This window comes from Dendrobates tinctorius, unplaced genomic scaffold (genome assembly GCF_039654945.1).
Source record: "Dendrobates tinctorius isolate UK_male_01 unplaced genomic scaffold, ASM3965494v1 ptg000045l, whole genome shotgun sequence".
Taxonomy (NCBI): domain Eukaryota; kingdom Metazoa; phylum Chordata; class Amphibia; order Anura; family Dendrobatidae; genus Dendrobates; species Dendrobates tinctorius.
This window is the reverse complement of record NW_027361713.1, coordinates 9,209,636-9,222,301: the sequence shown is the minus strand read 5'-3', so window position 1 is coordinate 9,222,301 and position 12,666 is coordinate 9,209,636. Positions and strand designations below refer to the sequence as shown.

Genomic DNA, 12,666 nt, shown 5'->3' with positions numbered 1-12,666 from the left:
ATATTCCAGGAGCATGCGAAGCTTCCCAATGCTTTCCACCGAACCAACCACAATGACAGGAACCATGTCATCTTCAATAACGACTTGGATTTCACCAGCAGGTGGGATCCTCACTCTCTTCACACAGGATCGATTCACCATCTCCTGCATCACCTTTCCAAGTCTGCCAACGACTTTCCCCACCAGATTTCTGGCCACCGGAATTATGTCTTCCACAAAGCCCAGCCGACTTTGTGCTTCCCTTGCAAGCTCCAGACGTCGAGCGGCTTTCCAATTACGCTTCACGAGCATCTGTTTCGTGCGGAGACATTGTAGGTGCATCTCCTTCAGGACAGCCACCCTTCTCTCTGTGTCTTCCGTTTCTGCCAGTATCACCAACTGGTCTGTTTCTGGTGCCCAGCTCACACTATAGGCCTTTACTGCCTTTTTAAAGGTCTCATGCACACCTTCGCTGGCACACGCTTCTCGCAAGTCTTCGGGTACCTCCATCACACACTTGAAGGTCATGGACTTGCTCTCATCCTGGACAGATGGCTCTGGGTTCCCCACGGACACTTCCCTCAAGGTATCTGCCAAGACCGGGTGACTGTCTTGTGCAGCTCTTGGCTCACCATCTTCCTGAGATTTACAGTCTTCAGGACCCTTTTCCAAGATGGGCTTTGGCAGTTCTGCCTTGCTATCAGTCGGGCACGGCCGCTGTACGTCTTCGCCCCTCCACTTCTCCTGCAGAAGACCTTTTACTACTCCACTGAGTTCTTGCAGAACTTTATCTTTCTCCTCTGCCAGGTAGCGACGCTCATCCTCTCTCCTGAGAATCTCCTGTTGATGCTTCTCTTGGGCCTCTCTGAGCACCTCCATATCTTCCAACAGGGTCTTGTTCATGGTTTTACACGCTGACAGGTGACCTCTGAGCTCAGAGACTTCCTTCTCCAGCTCATCCACTCTGTGCTCAGCTGCTTGCCTTAGGACTCTTTCCCGTTCGACATGTTCTGTTACAGTCTCCTTTATCAGCTGTATCTCACGATCTTGTTCTCTTTTGGCCAGCACGTGTCTCACCACTACCTCTTTAATTATATCGTTAAAGGGTACCACTGGGTCAGTCACCCCAGTCGAGTGAACCCTCCAGTTACCGTCCAGCACCAATGTGTCTAGTCCAGTCGTCTCATCTCCCAGCCCACCATCTGTCTTATCACGAGACGTCAGGTCCGTCAGTTGGGCAGATGTACTTCTTCCTCTGGTCAGTTCTACCTCTGACCTGTCCATGTCAGGAGCCGTCACTGTCTCAGTGTCTGCTTGCCCCACAGTCGAAGCATCTCCATCGTCAGACCAAACGTCATCAAACAAAAGAAAGTCCCGGCACCTCTCCCAGGCATAGACTAAGTCCCGTGGTATTCCTCTACCTTGGCACTCACCACCTTTGGTCCCCTCAAACACTACTGTGTCTACTGCGTAGTTCACCGTGACCCCGTGTTTACAGCGAGCCCTGACGTTTTTCTCGGTCAGAGAGAAAACGAGAGGAGTTCCTGTCAGAGTCACCTGACTCTGATTCCAGCCGACCAAAGGCTCCTTCCCGCTGCAGCATCACTGTACACATCTGTGGCCCATCATTACTCCCCGGAAAGGATATTCCACATTCTGAAAAAGACCTGCACATACACTGCGGTACTCCAGACATACCTACTGAGTCACCCAGTGCTGTCACTTCTTCACACTTGGCCCCTTTCTGGACCACCACCCTGCTTTGGGTTGCCACCCCAATTTTGGTCACCGCCCCCTTTTGGAACTCCACCCCTTTTTGGGTTACCACTCCAATTTGGGTCACCGCCCCCTTTTGGGTCACCGCCCCCTTTTGGGTCACCGCCCCCTTTTGGGTCACCGCCCCCTTTTGGGATTTCCCCATGTCCGTCCTGCAGAACCTCTTAGGCCACAGTTCACACAGTACAGTTTGTCTTTTAACGATACCACACAAGTCTTTGCTGGCACCACCACAGCTCCTGCTGTCACTGATCACCGGCACCTCCGGCTGCTGTTCACACACATACACAGCGGCTGGTGTCACTGCAGCTCCTGCTGCGCCATCTTCGTGGACCCGCCGATCCACCGGAAGCCGCTTGTCACCTTCGTAACCCCGCCGGGTTACTGGAAGCCGCTTGTCACCCTCAAAGATAAAAAAGCCACAAAAGTGCACCCATAGGGCCTTACCAGTGCAGGTATAATGGGTTATGAAGCAATAATACAGGGTACTCACCCTTAATAGTTGTGTAAAGCCACAACTACTGTATCCGCTTAGTCACATGCCATAAAGCTGCAGCAGGATGGCGTAGACAGACAGCGTCTGCTACCAATGCTCCCAGGGCAGATCCCTTAAAGAAAACACCAGGTCCCTGTGCTGCGAGACCTTCGTGACCCCACTGAGCCACAGCAAGCACCTTAAGGTTTTGCAGAGGAAAAGAAAAAAAAAAGAAAAAAACACATGCACAGTCTCTCACATGTCCTGTTCGTGTGCCACTCAGGACGTACCGTCTCCACCTGAGACCGTCCAACACACAGGGCACACCGGGTGCTATTCAGGGAGCCGACCCTCCTCCCAGGGTCTCCCAACACACCAGCCTCACCAGGTCCAGGGGCTCAGCGGGTGCTCTTCAGGACATCCGTCTCCGCCTGAGACTGCCCAACACCCCTCACCAGGTCCAAGGTCATATCACGTGTTCCAGGGATCCGATTCCTCTCCCAGAACCTCCCAACACTGACCCTCCAGGACCTTGCTCACTGAACCCTCCAGGAACACAGTCTCTCACTGACCCAGGTCAGTGCAACACAGACTCCTGTCTGTTACCTGTATCGGCCACACAGGTTCCTGGACGCCTCTTCTCCTCCAGAGGTATCCCACAATTATTAATACAGTCACTTTCTCTGACCTCGGTCAGTATTACTCACGGTTGTCAGACCGTCTGCTCTCCTGGCTCAGAATCTCCAGCGCTGCCACACGTGCTTCTGGGAATCGCTGCCCGCAGTCTGTCACCAATTGTAGGGATTCGACTCGCTTAGGTGCAGCGGGAGACAAACATGAGGCCCGTTCCTTTAAAATTTCACCAGGTTTATTACTCCATAAACCATAGACAGCATAACACTGAAATGTAACCTTCACTTCAGGCAAAGGAACAGAAATGTCCGTGGCTTCAGACTCGGACTGAGAGTCTCAGCACATGCTGGGAGCTGTAGTCATCCCCATATACACTCTTTGTAGTGTCCCACCTGGACACATGGAAGTCTGTCCACACTCAGACAGACTCCCTCCACACTCTCTCACATGTGCCAAACACCTCAATTACATAGCCCTGTAACCACACCCACAGGTGATCACATGGCTATGACATCACTAAAGGTTGTATAGACACACACAGGCTTCCCTGACACAGTGTAACAGAAAGATCAGCAGTACCTCTGCTGATCAATACACCCTGGAGCCTGCATCCCAAGGCCACCCACCTTGAGACCCATAATGGTCATTTAGGACCCTGCTCCTGTTACCACACTGAATGTGCCTGTACACCCGTCCTGGGACACCCACACAGCGCCCCCTAGCTGACATAGTGGTAACTACACCACACCCTACTTGCGGCCCTGAAAGGATATAAAGAGAGCCCAACACTGCCTCCAACTCCTAGACCTTTCGATGTATTTTAACACTACTCTCCTCACATCTAAGGTGTGGAGTTTTTCCTCTTCTGGAGTGGAGGGGTTACTAAAGAAGGAGGGGAGAAGGATTTCTTGTGATCCGTGAAGTCTTCCTGCTACTTTTGGAAGGTGCGAGGGATCTGGTTTCAATATCAGCCTATCCTGGAATGTCAATAGGAAGGGTGGATCTATGGACAGTGCTTGGATGTCCCTGACTCTCCTAGCCGATGTCAGTGCCACTAAGAGGGCCATTTTTAGTGACAGGTATTTTGGTGACACTGAATCTATTGGCTCAAAGGGAGGTCCTGTTAGGGCATTCAGGACCAGGTTTAAGTCCCAGGGGGAGCCCTAGATATGTGAACAGCGTTAATACGTTTACAGTCCGTGATAAATCAGGATATCCATCTGTCTCCTGCTACATTATAGCCATAAAGGGCCGCTAGAGCGGATACCTGGACCTTTAGTGTATTGACAGATAGGCCCAACTCACTTACCCTTTGTAGGAATTCTAGGATGGGTGCAATCGGAACTTCCTTAGAGTCAGGGTTTGTATGGAACTCCAGGAATCTTTTCCATATCTTGGTGTAGATCTTTGTGGTTGATTGCTTTCTGCTATGTAGGAGTGTATCAACTAACCCCTCCGAAAATCCCCTTGATCTCAGTAACTGCTTCTCAAGTTCCAAGCCGTCAAGTGGAGGCTGTCCACTTGAGGATGGAAGAATGGGCTTTGAGAAAGCAGATTGGGGGCTGAAGGGAGGACCCAATATTGACATGGTCTGCAGCCACGAGAACCATGGCCTTTTGGGCCAAAATGACACGATTAAGATTATCCTCGCCTTCTCTTCCCTGATTTTCCAGATGACCTGTGGCAACAGTATTATTGGAGGAAAGGAGTACACCAGCTTGAACTGCCATTGAGCTTGAAGGGCATCCACTATCTCCGGGTGGTCTGCCAAGTTTAGGGAGGCAAATCTTTGCACCTGCTTGCCTTCCCTCGTGGCAAAAAGGTCTATTTGGGGAAGACTCCATAATGACACGATCTTTCTGAATATCCAGTGATTCAGACACCATTCTCCTTGCCATAACGTATGCTGGCTTAGGAAATCCGCTTTTAATTGTCCTTCCCTCTGATGCGAAGAGAAGAAAGGGATAATAGATGTTTCTTGGCCAGATCGAAAATTTTTCTTGCAGAAGACATTAGACCTTCTGATCGAGTTCCGCCTTATTTGTTCAGATATGTCACCGCTGTGGTGTTGTCTGACAAGATTCTCATGTGTTTTCCTCGAAGCTGCAGAAGAAAATGGTGTAATGCATAACTAACCGCATTCAACTCCTTCAAGTTTGACAAATCCTGTAGTTCTTCTCTATTCCACCGAGCTTGGGAGAAGCTATCCCCCATATGAGCACCCCATCCCCTAGGGCTAGCATCGGTAGTCACTATACGGGATGGTCTTATTGTTAGGGTCGGCGGAACGCACCAGATATAAATAATGGAAGGCACGTTCGCCGCCCGGGGTCCACCGTGCGGTAGATGACAAGACCGCTGCTGGACAATGGCAGATACGCTAGAAGTGCGATACAGCGCTCGGGTTAACGTCACCCGAGAGCCTGAGAGCGGACTCTGTTTAGTCTCAGAGACGCCAAAGTATGAACTAGACGTAAAGGCTGAACCTGTTAGCTGCACAGGTCAGCCGGCGTGTGGCGTCGCAGCCGCGAACACCAAAAGCTGCTACTACTGCAGCGCGGCCGTAACTGAAGCCGCTAAGCGACGATGCCGGAGGAGCCGGGCACCGACGGACGCTAGTGTAGGTGAGGAAGGCTCAGTGGCGTGTAGCCTGCCACAATCTGGAGCTGACTAACCCAACATACTGTCACCATTCGTAATATCCGAGGGAAGGGGTTTCATAATAAGTCAGACACCAGTCCATGCATCCATCACCATACACACAGCATAATATGCTACACTAGCGCATGGCCGAGCCGCCATGCAGGCTTTTTATAGCCATGCGCTTCCGGGACCTTCCAGTACTATAGGAAGGACCAATCAGATCCGACATAGGACCTTCACATGTGACCCCTGCTCTCCACTGAGAGGACAAGTTGCGGGCATGCCCAGTCGCACGGCGCGAGGACTTAGCCTCTCGAGCAGTTCCCTGCAAAGCAGGTTGCGTTATCATTGCTGCACCAGAGGTGGCAGCAACATCCAGGCTCACAGAACGAGTCTGCGGGGAATGCCTGGTTCGCCGAGATTGCTGAGCAGGAGTCCGAGCGGTCGGAGGAGAATGGGAGACCGCAGGATGTCTGGCTCTGGATTCCCGCTGTGCAGTGCCAGGAATCCGACGCCTAACATTACCCCCCCCCCCTAGGGCCCCCCCCTATCTGAGCCTCACTGCGCTCAAAAGCCGCGATCAGGAGCGGTGCGTGAATATTTTCCACCGGCTCCCAGGTCCGAGCCTCGGGCCCATGACCCTTCCAGTCCACCAAATAAAATTTTTTGCCACGGACAAACCTGCGCCCCACTATGGCGTTAACCTCAAACTCATCAGACGATAAGTCTGATGACCCGGCAGATGACTCAGAAAACCGGACCATGTGAACTGGTTTGAGGAGGGACACATGGAACACGTCCGAAATGGCCAAATGTGGAGGTAGAGCCAGGCGGTAGACCACCGAGCTAAGTCGCTCGAGGACCTTGAATGGTCCAATGTATCGCGGTGCGAACTTGGGAGACTCAACCCGCAGTTTAATGTTTCGGGTGGAGAGCCATACCATGTCGCCAGGGGAGAAGCTTGGCGCAGGCCGCCGATGCATGTCGGCGGACGCCCTCATCCTTTCTTTAGATGCCCGGATAGCATCCTGAGTGCGATCCCAAATGTCCCGGGCCTCCACTGCCCAGTCTGCCACCCTGGAGTCAGTGGAGGACACTGGCATCGGGACAGGGACACGTGGATGTTGGCCATAGTTTAGGAGAAAGGGCGTCTGACCAGTGGAATCAGCCACCGCATTGTTTAGGGCAAATTCTGCCCAAGGTAGCAAGGATGCCCAGTCATCCTGCCTGGCAGAGACAAAATGTCGTAAATAGGTGACCAAGGTCTGATTGGCTCTCTCGACCAAGCCATTCGTCTCGGGATGGTAAGCGGAGAATAGATTTAGTTCGATGCTGAGTAAACTGCAGAGCTCCCTCCAAAACCGAGACGCAAACTGGGGACCACGGTCACTCACGATTTTGTCCGGCATGCCATGTAGACGGAATACGTGTTTAATGAACAAGGTGGCCAGACCTCGAGCGGAAGGCAGGCGTGCGAGTGGCACCAGATGCACCATTTTGGAAAAATGGTCGGTGACCACCCAGATGACCGTACTGCCACCAGACTTGGGCAGGCCAACTATGAAGTCCATGCCAACCATCTCCCATGGTCTATCCGCCACTGGCAGGGGAAACAACAGCCCCGCCGGCCTCTGTCTAGAGGGTCTGTTCCGAGCACACGAAACACATGCCTGCACGTACTCCTTGACATCTCGAGCCATATGTGGCCACCAATATGACCTTGCCAGGAGTTCGGCGGTCCGTTTTTTACCAAAATGGCCACCCACTCTGGAGGCATGTGCCCAGGCGAGGACCTCCGGCCGTAGCTGAGGAGGCACCAAGGTCTTGCCCGGTGGTACCGACTCGAGCGCAACTGGAGCCACGGTCGTAAAACTCTCCGGCGGGAGAATTAACCGAGGCTCAGCTTCTCCTTCCTCCGCTGAGACCACTGAACGTGAGAGAGCATCCGCACGGACGTTCTTCTCTCCAGAGAGGTAGTGGAGGGTGAAGCGGAATCGTGAGAAGAAGAGCGACCACCTGGCCTGACGGGAATTCAGGCGTTGCGCCGTCTGTAGATAGACCAGGTTTTTATGGTCCGTATATACCAGAAAGGGAAACCGGGCTCCCTCCAGGAGATGTCTCCATTCAGAAAAAGCCAACTTCATGGCTAGCAGCTCCCTGTCGCCGATGGAGTAATTTTTCTCCGCCGGTGAGAAGGTCTTGGAATAGAAGAAGCAGGGGTGCTTCCGACCTTGAGCATCCTTTTGATAAAGGACTGCTCCTGCACCGACGGAAGAAGCGTCTACCTCAAGGATAAACGGCTTATCCACATCGGGATGATGTAATATGGGAGCGCCAGCAAAATGTGATTTTATAGCCGAGAAGGCCTTGGAGACATGTTCTGACCAAGCATTGGGGTTAGCTCCTTTCTTGGTGAGAGCAACCAAAGGAGCCACCAGTGTGGAAAAGTGTGGTATGAACTGGCGGTAGTAATTCACGAACCCCAAAAAGCGCTGCACCGCTTTGAGGGAATGGGGTTCCTGCCAGTCCATTACCGCTTGTAGTTTGGCCGGATCCATGGCCAGCCCCTGGGCCGAGATGATATAGCCCAGGAACGGCAAGGACTCCTGCTCAAACTGGCACTTCTCCAGCTTGGCAAATAACGAGTTCGCCCGCAGACGGTCAAAGACCCTGCAGACGTCTCTCCGGTGGGTGGTCAAATCTGGCGAAAAGATGAGTATGTCATCCAGATAGACCACCACCGAGGTAGAGAGCATGTCGCGGAAGACGTCGTTGACAAAATCTTGGAAGACAGCTGGGGCATTACAAAGGCCAAAGGGCATAACCAGGTATTCGTAATGGCCATCCCTGGTATTAAAAGCTGTCTTCCATTCGTCTCCTTCGCGAATGCGGATCAGGTTGTATGCACCCCGCAGATCTAGTTTAGTAAAGATCCGGGCCCCCCGCAACCTGTCAAATAACTCCGAGATCAACGGTAGGGGGTATTTGTTTTTAACCGTGATAGCATTGAGACCTCGGTAGTCGATGCAGGGGCGTAGCTCTCCGTTCTTCTTCTGTACGAAGAAGAACCCGGCACCAGCCGGTGACACCGATTTTCTGATGAAACCCCTAGCCAGGTTCTCCCGGATATACTGGGACATAGCCTCCGTCTCAGGGAGTGATAAAGGGTAAATACAGCCTCGGGGAGGCTCTGTGCCTGGCAGGAGATCAATCGGGCAATCATAGGAACGGTGCGGTGGGAGCGTCTCCGCAGACTTCTTAGAGAAGACGTCCGCGTAATGGTGGTAGGGTTTGGGGAGCGAGGAGAGATCCGCAGGTACTTCTGTGGAAGCCACCTGAACGCTGCCCCTCAGGCACCTTCCCTCACAGTCCTTGCCCCAGCCCAGTATCCTCCCTGAAGCCCAGTCAATATGCGGGGAGTGGCAACGAAGCCAGGGAACTCCGAGGAGCACCTGATCGATGCCATTGGGCATAATTAGCAGGGACAGAGTCTCCCGATGTGAGGGTGAAATAGAGAGTCCGAGTGGGGCTGTCTGATGGGTCACCTGAGATGGTAACGGTGCCCCATTTACCACCCTGATGGTCAGAGGTTGGGGGAGTATCACCAGAGGGATAGCGTGTCTCTGGGCAAAAGTCGAGGACATAAAGTTCCCCTCGGCCCCGGAATCCAGGGTGACCTCTGCCTCCCAGGAGGAGGACCCACTATCTAATGTACCCTGGAACACCGGTTTGGGTGAAAAGGGTCCCACCTTGGATTGACCACCACCTACGGCCACTGAACGTGGTCGTCTTTTCGGCCGCTGAGGGCATGTGCCAGCCGAGTGGCCCAACTGTCGGCACTGATAACAGCGCACAGAGGTTCGCATCGGACGCAACTTAGTGCCGGTGCGAGACACCTCCATAGGCTCAGAGGAGAGGTGCTCCTGTGCGGGAAATTTCAGCGGCTCAGTAAAGGTGGGAGGCAAATTAACGCTACGTTTGGATTGCGCTCGTTCCAACCCGCGCTCCGTGTAGCGGAGATCAATGCGGGTGGAAACGGCGATCAACTCCTCCAAACTGGTGGGAATCTCCCTAGTAGCTAGAGCATCTTTTACGTGCTCAGCCAGGCCTCTCCAAAACACCGGGACCAACACTTTGTCCGGCCACTCTAACTCGGAAGCCAGTGTCCGAAACTGGACAGCATGATGGCTAACCGAAAGTGACCCTTGTGTTAAAGATAACAGTTGGAGAGCCGTATCGTGGGTGACCCGTGGTCCCAAGAAGACTTGCTTCAGAGCCGCGAGGAACTGAGCAGCCCCCTGTACCACGGGATCACCACGTTCCCACAATGGCGTGGCCCACTGTAATGCCCGGCCAGACAACAGAGAGACAATAAATCCCACCTTAGCCCGCTCCGTAGGGAACCGTGCAGCCAGCAACTCCAGCTGGATGGAGCACTGACTAACGAATCCCCTACAGGAGACACTATCACCCGAAAACTTATCGGGGAGCGGGAGGCGAGACATTGTCGGCAGGGGCAAAAGTGTGGGCGCACGTGAGACAGCCTCAGCGACTGACTGAGCAGCAGCTAGCGCAGCATTCGCAGCTGAGTTGGTGCTCTCAATAGCCGCCAACCTGCTCTCCAGCTGCCGAATGTAGCGCTGCAGCTGCTGCACGTCTGCCATTGCCAGCCAGACCCTGGCGCTAGTGTAATGTTAGGGTCGGCGGAACGCACCAGATATAAATAATGGAAGGCGCGTTCGCCGCCCGGGGTCCACCGTGCGGTAGATGACAAGACCGCTGCTGGACAATGGCAGATACGCTAGAAGTGCGATACAGCGCTCGGGTTAACGTCACCCGAGAGCCTGAGAGCGGACTCTGTTTAGTCTCAGAGACGCCAAAGTATGAACTAGACGTAAAGGCTGAACCTGTTAGCTGCACAGGTCAGCCGGCGTGTGGCGTCGCAGCCGCGAACACCAAAAGCTGCTACTACTGCAGCGCGGCCGTAACTGAAGCCGCTAAGCGACGATGCCGGAGGAGCCGGGCACCGACGGACGCTAGTGTAGGTGAGGAAGGCTCAGTGGCGTGTAGCCTGCCACAATCTGGAGCTGACTAACCCAACATACTGTCACCATTCGTAATATCCGAGGGAAGGGGTTTCATAATAAGTCAGACACCAGTCCATGCATCCATCACCATACACACAGCATAATATGCTACACTAGCGCATGGCCGAGCCGCCATGCAGGCTTTTTATAGCCATGCGCTTCCGGGACCTTCCAGTACTATAGGAAGGACCAATCAGATCCGACATAGGACCTTCACATGTGACCCCTGCTCTCCACTGAGAGGACAAGTTGCGGGCATGCCCAGTCGCACGGCGCGAGGACTTAGCCTCTAGAGCAGTTCCCTGCAAAGCAGGTTGCGTTATCATTGCTGCACCAGAGGTGGCAGCAACATCCAGGCTCACAGAACGAGTCTGTGGGGAATGCCTGGTTCGCCGAGATTGCTGAGCAGGAGTCCGAGCGGTCGGAGGAGAATGGGAGACCGCAGGATGTCTGGCTCTGGATTCCCGCTGTGCAGTGCCAGGAATCCGACGCCTAACACTTATCACCCATGGAACACCTCCCAATAGGTGATTGTCATCTAGCCACCACGCTAGAGAGGTGAAGACTTCTGGAGACAAGGTTATCTTCTTTTCAAGATGACCCTGCAGAAGTGTCTCCGCTAGGAAAATCTGATGTTGGAATTTCCTGGTATGGTAATGGGCCCACTGGACCGCCGGGATGCAAGACTTAAGGGATCCCAGTAGGGAAATGGTTTCCCTCAAAGACATGCATGGTCTGTACATTGCTGCTCTAACCTTCACTTTTATAAGTGATATCTTTACCTGTGGAAGCAGACACCTCTGACTTGTAGAGTCTAGATGAAGACCTAGAAAGGACTGGAGGGTTTGTAGAACAAACCTGGACTTCTTGAAATTGATGATCCACCCTAGAGCCTGTAAAGATTAGACAGTGTCAGCTAGACGATTACTACATTGGATAGCAGAGTTTCCTACTATTAAGAAGTCATCAAGGTAAGGTACAATTAAAGTGTCCTTCAGTGATAGGAAAGCCATCACCTCCAACATCACTTTCATGAAGATTCGGGGTGCCATAGAGAGACCGAAGGGCATTGCCATAAACTGAAAGTGATGGATCTCGCCTGCAAAAGACACCGCCACTCTGAGGTATCCCTGATATTTGCCGTGGATGGGGAGATGGTAATATGCATCCTTTAGATCTAAGCCGGCCATCATACTTCTAGGAAAGAGAAACTTAATGGTGGATCTGATTGACTCCATTTTAAACTTACGGTTATGAATGAATGTATTTAATTTCTTTAAATTAATGATTGTTCTAAACGAGCCATCAGGCTTGAGAACCAGGAATAAGGGTACTTTTGGAACCTCAATTAAGACCTTTTTAGCTAATAAGCTTCGAATTTCCACCTCAAAAGCCTCCTTTTGTATTGGCGACTTGAGAGATATAACAATAATTGAGTCATGGGGAATATGGTGGAATTCTAATTTTAACCCTTCTTTGACTATCAAGTAAAAAAAGGGGAGAAGCCAATGCTGCTTGTGGTCAGAATGCAATACATAAAGTGCATATGCACATTTTAATTTCGAACTGTATTCAAAATGAGATATTTTGCAAAAAATTGATCAATCATTTGAGCCACCTCGCCGCGCCAAGGCAATCTCATGTGGGGCAGTCCTACTCTACGTTTTTTATATTCGCTGTGCCATTGCGGCCTCCTAAATGCATTAAAAGCAAGACCATATTGAATGCAATCTGTACATGAAACATTTCTGTATCACTCCCATGGAGCCCGAAAAAGCAAGTGCAGATAAAGGCCAACCAGGTCTGGATATAGACATCTCAGGTTTAACCTCCACACCTACCTGACCAGCAACCACAGATGAAGGGCGATACAGGTCCAGACACAGGCGCACAATTAAATAGAGCTCAGGGCAGGGCTGCTGTGTGTGCACAGCAGCCAAGATCAATAACAGTGAACACAGAAAAAAAAAAATGGAGAACATAACCCAGCGCGCACGGCAACAGTGGTGGTCAACCACAAACCAACATCAAGTAAAAAAAAGGGGAGAAGCCAGCACTGCTTGAGGTCAGAAT

The 12,666-nt window shown here is 52.2% G+C and overlaps 1 protein-coding gene across 4 annotated transcripts in view; it reads right to left on the bottom strand.

Moving 5' to 3' along the window:
- The window catches only part of CUNH3orf52 (chromosome unknown C3orf52 homolog), a 98,117-nt gene that overhangs the window by 75,136 nt on the left and 10,315 nt on the right, over nucleotides 1-12,666 (bottom strand). For 2 of the 4 annotated variants that reach the window (XR_012232235.1, XM_073575608.1), the window contains exon 2: nucleotides 11,376-11,486. The exons of the other annotated variants lie outside the window; for them this stretch is intronic. Coding sequence is in view for 1 of the 2 variants with exons in the window: in XM_073575608.1 (XP_073431709.1) it covers nucleotides 11,376-11,486 (111 nt within the window). In the remaining variant the exon portion in view is untranslated. The remainder of the gene's footprint in view (nucleotides 1-11,375; nucleotides 11,487-12,666) is intronic. 4 annotated transcript variants of the gene reach the window in all.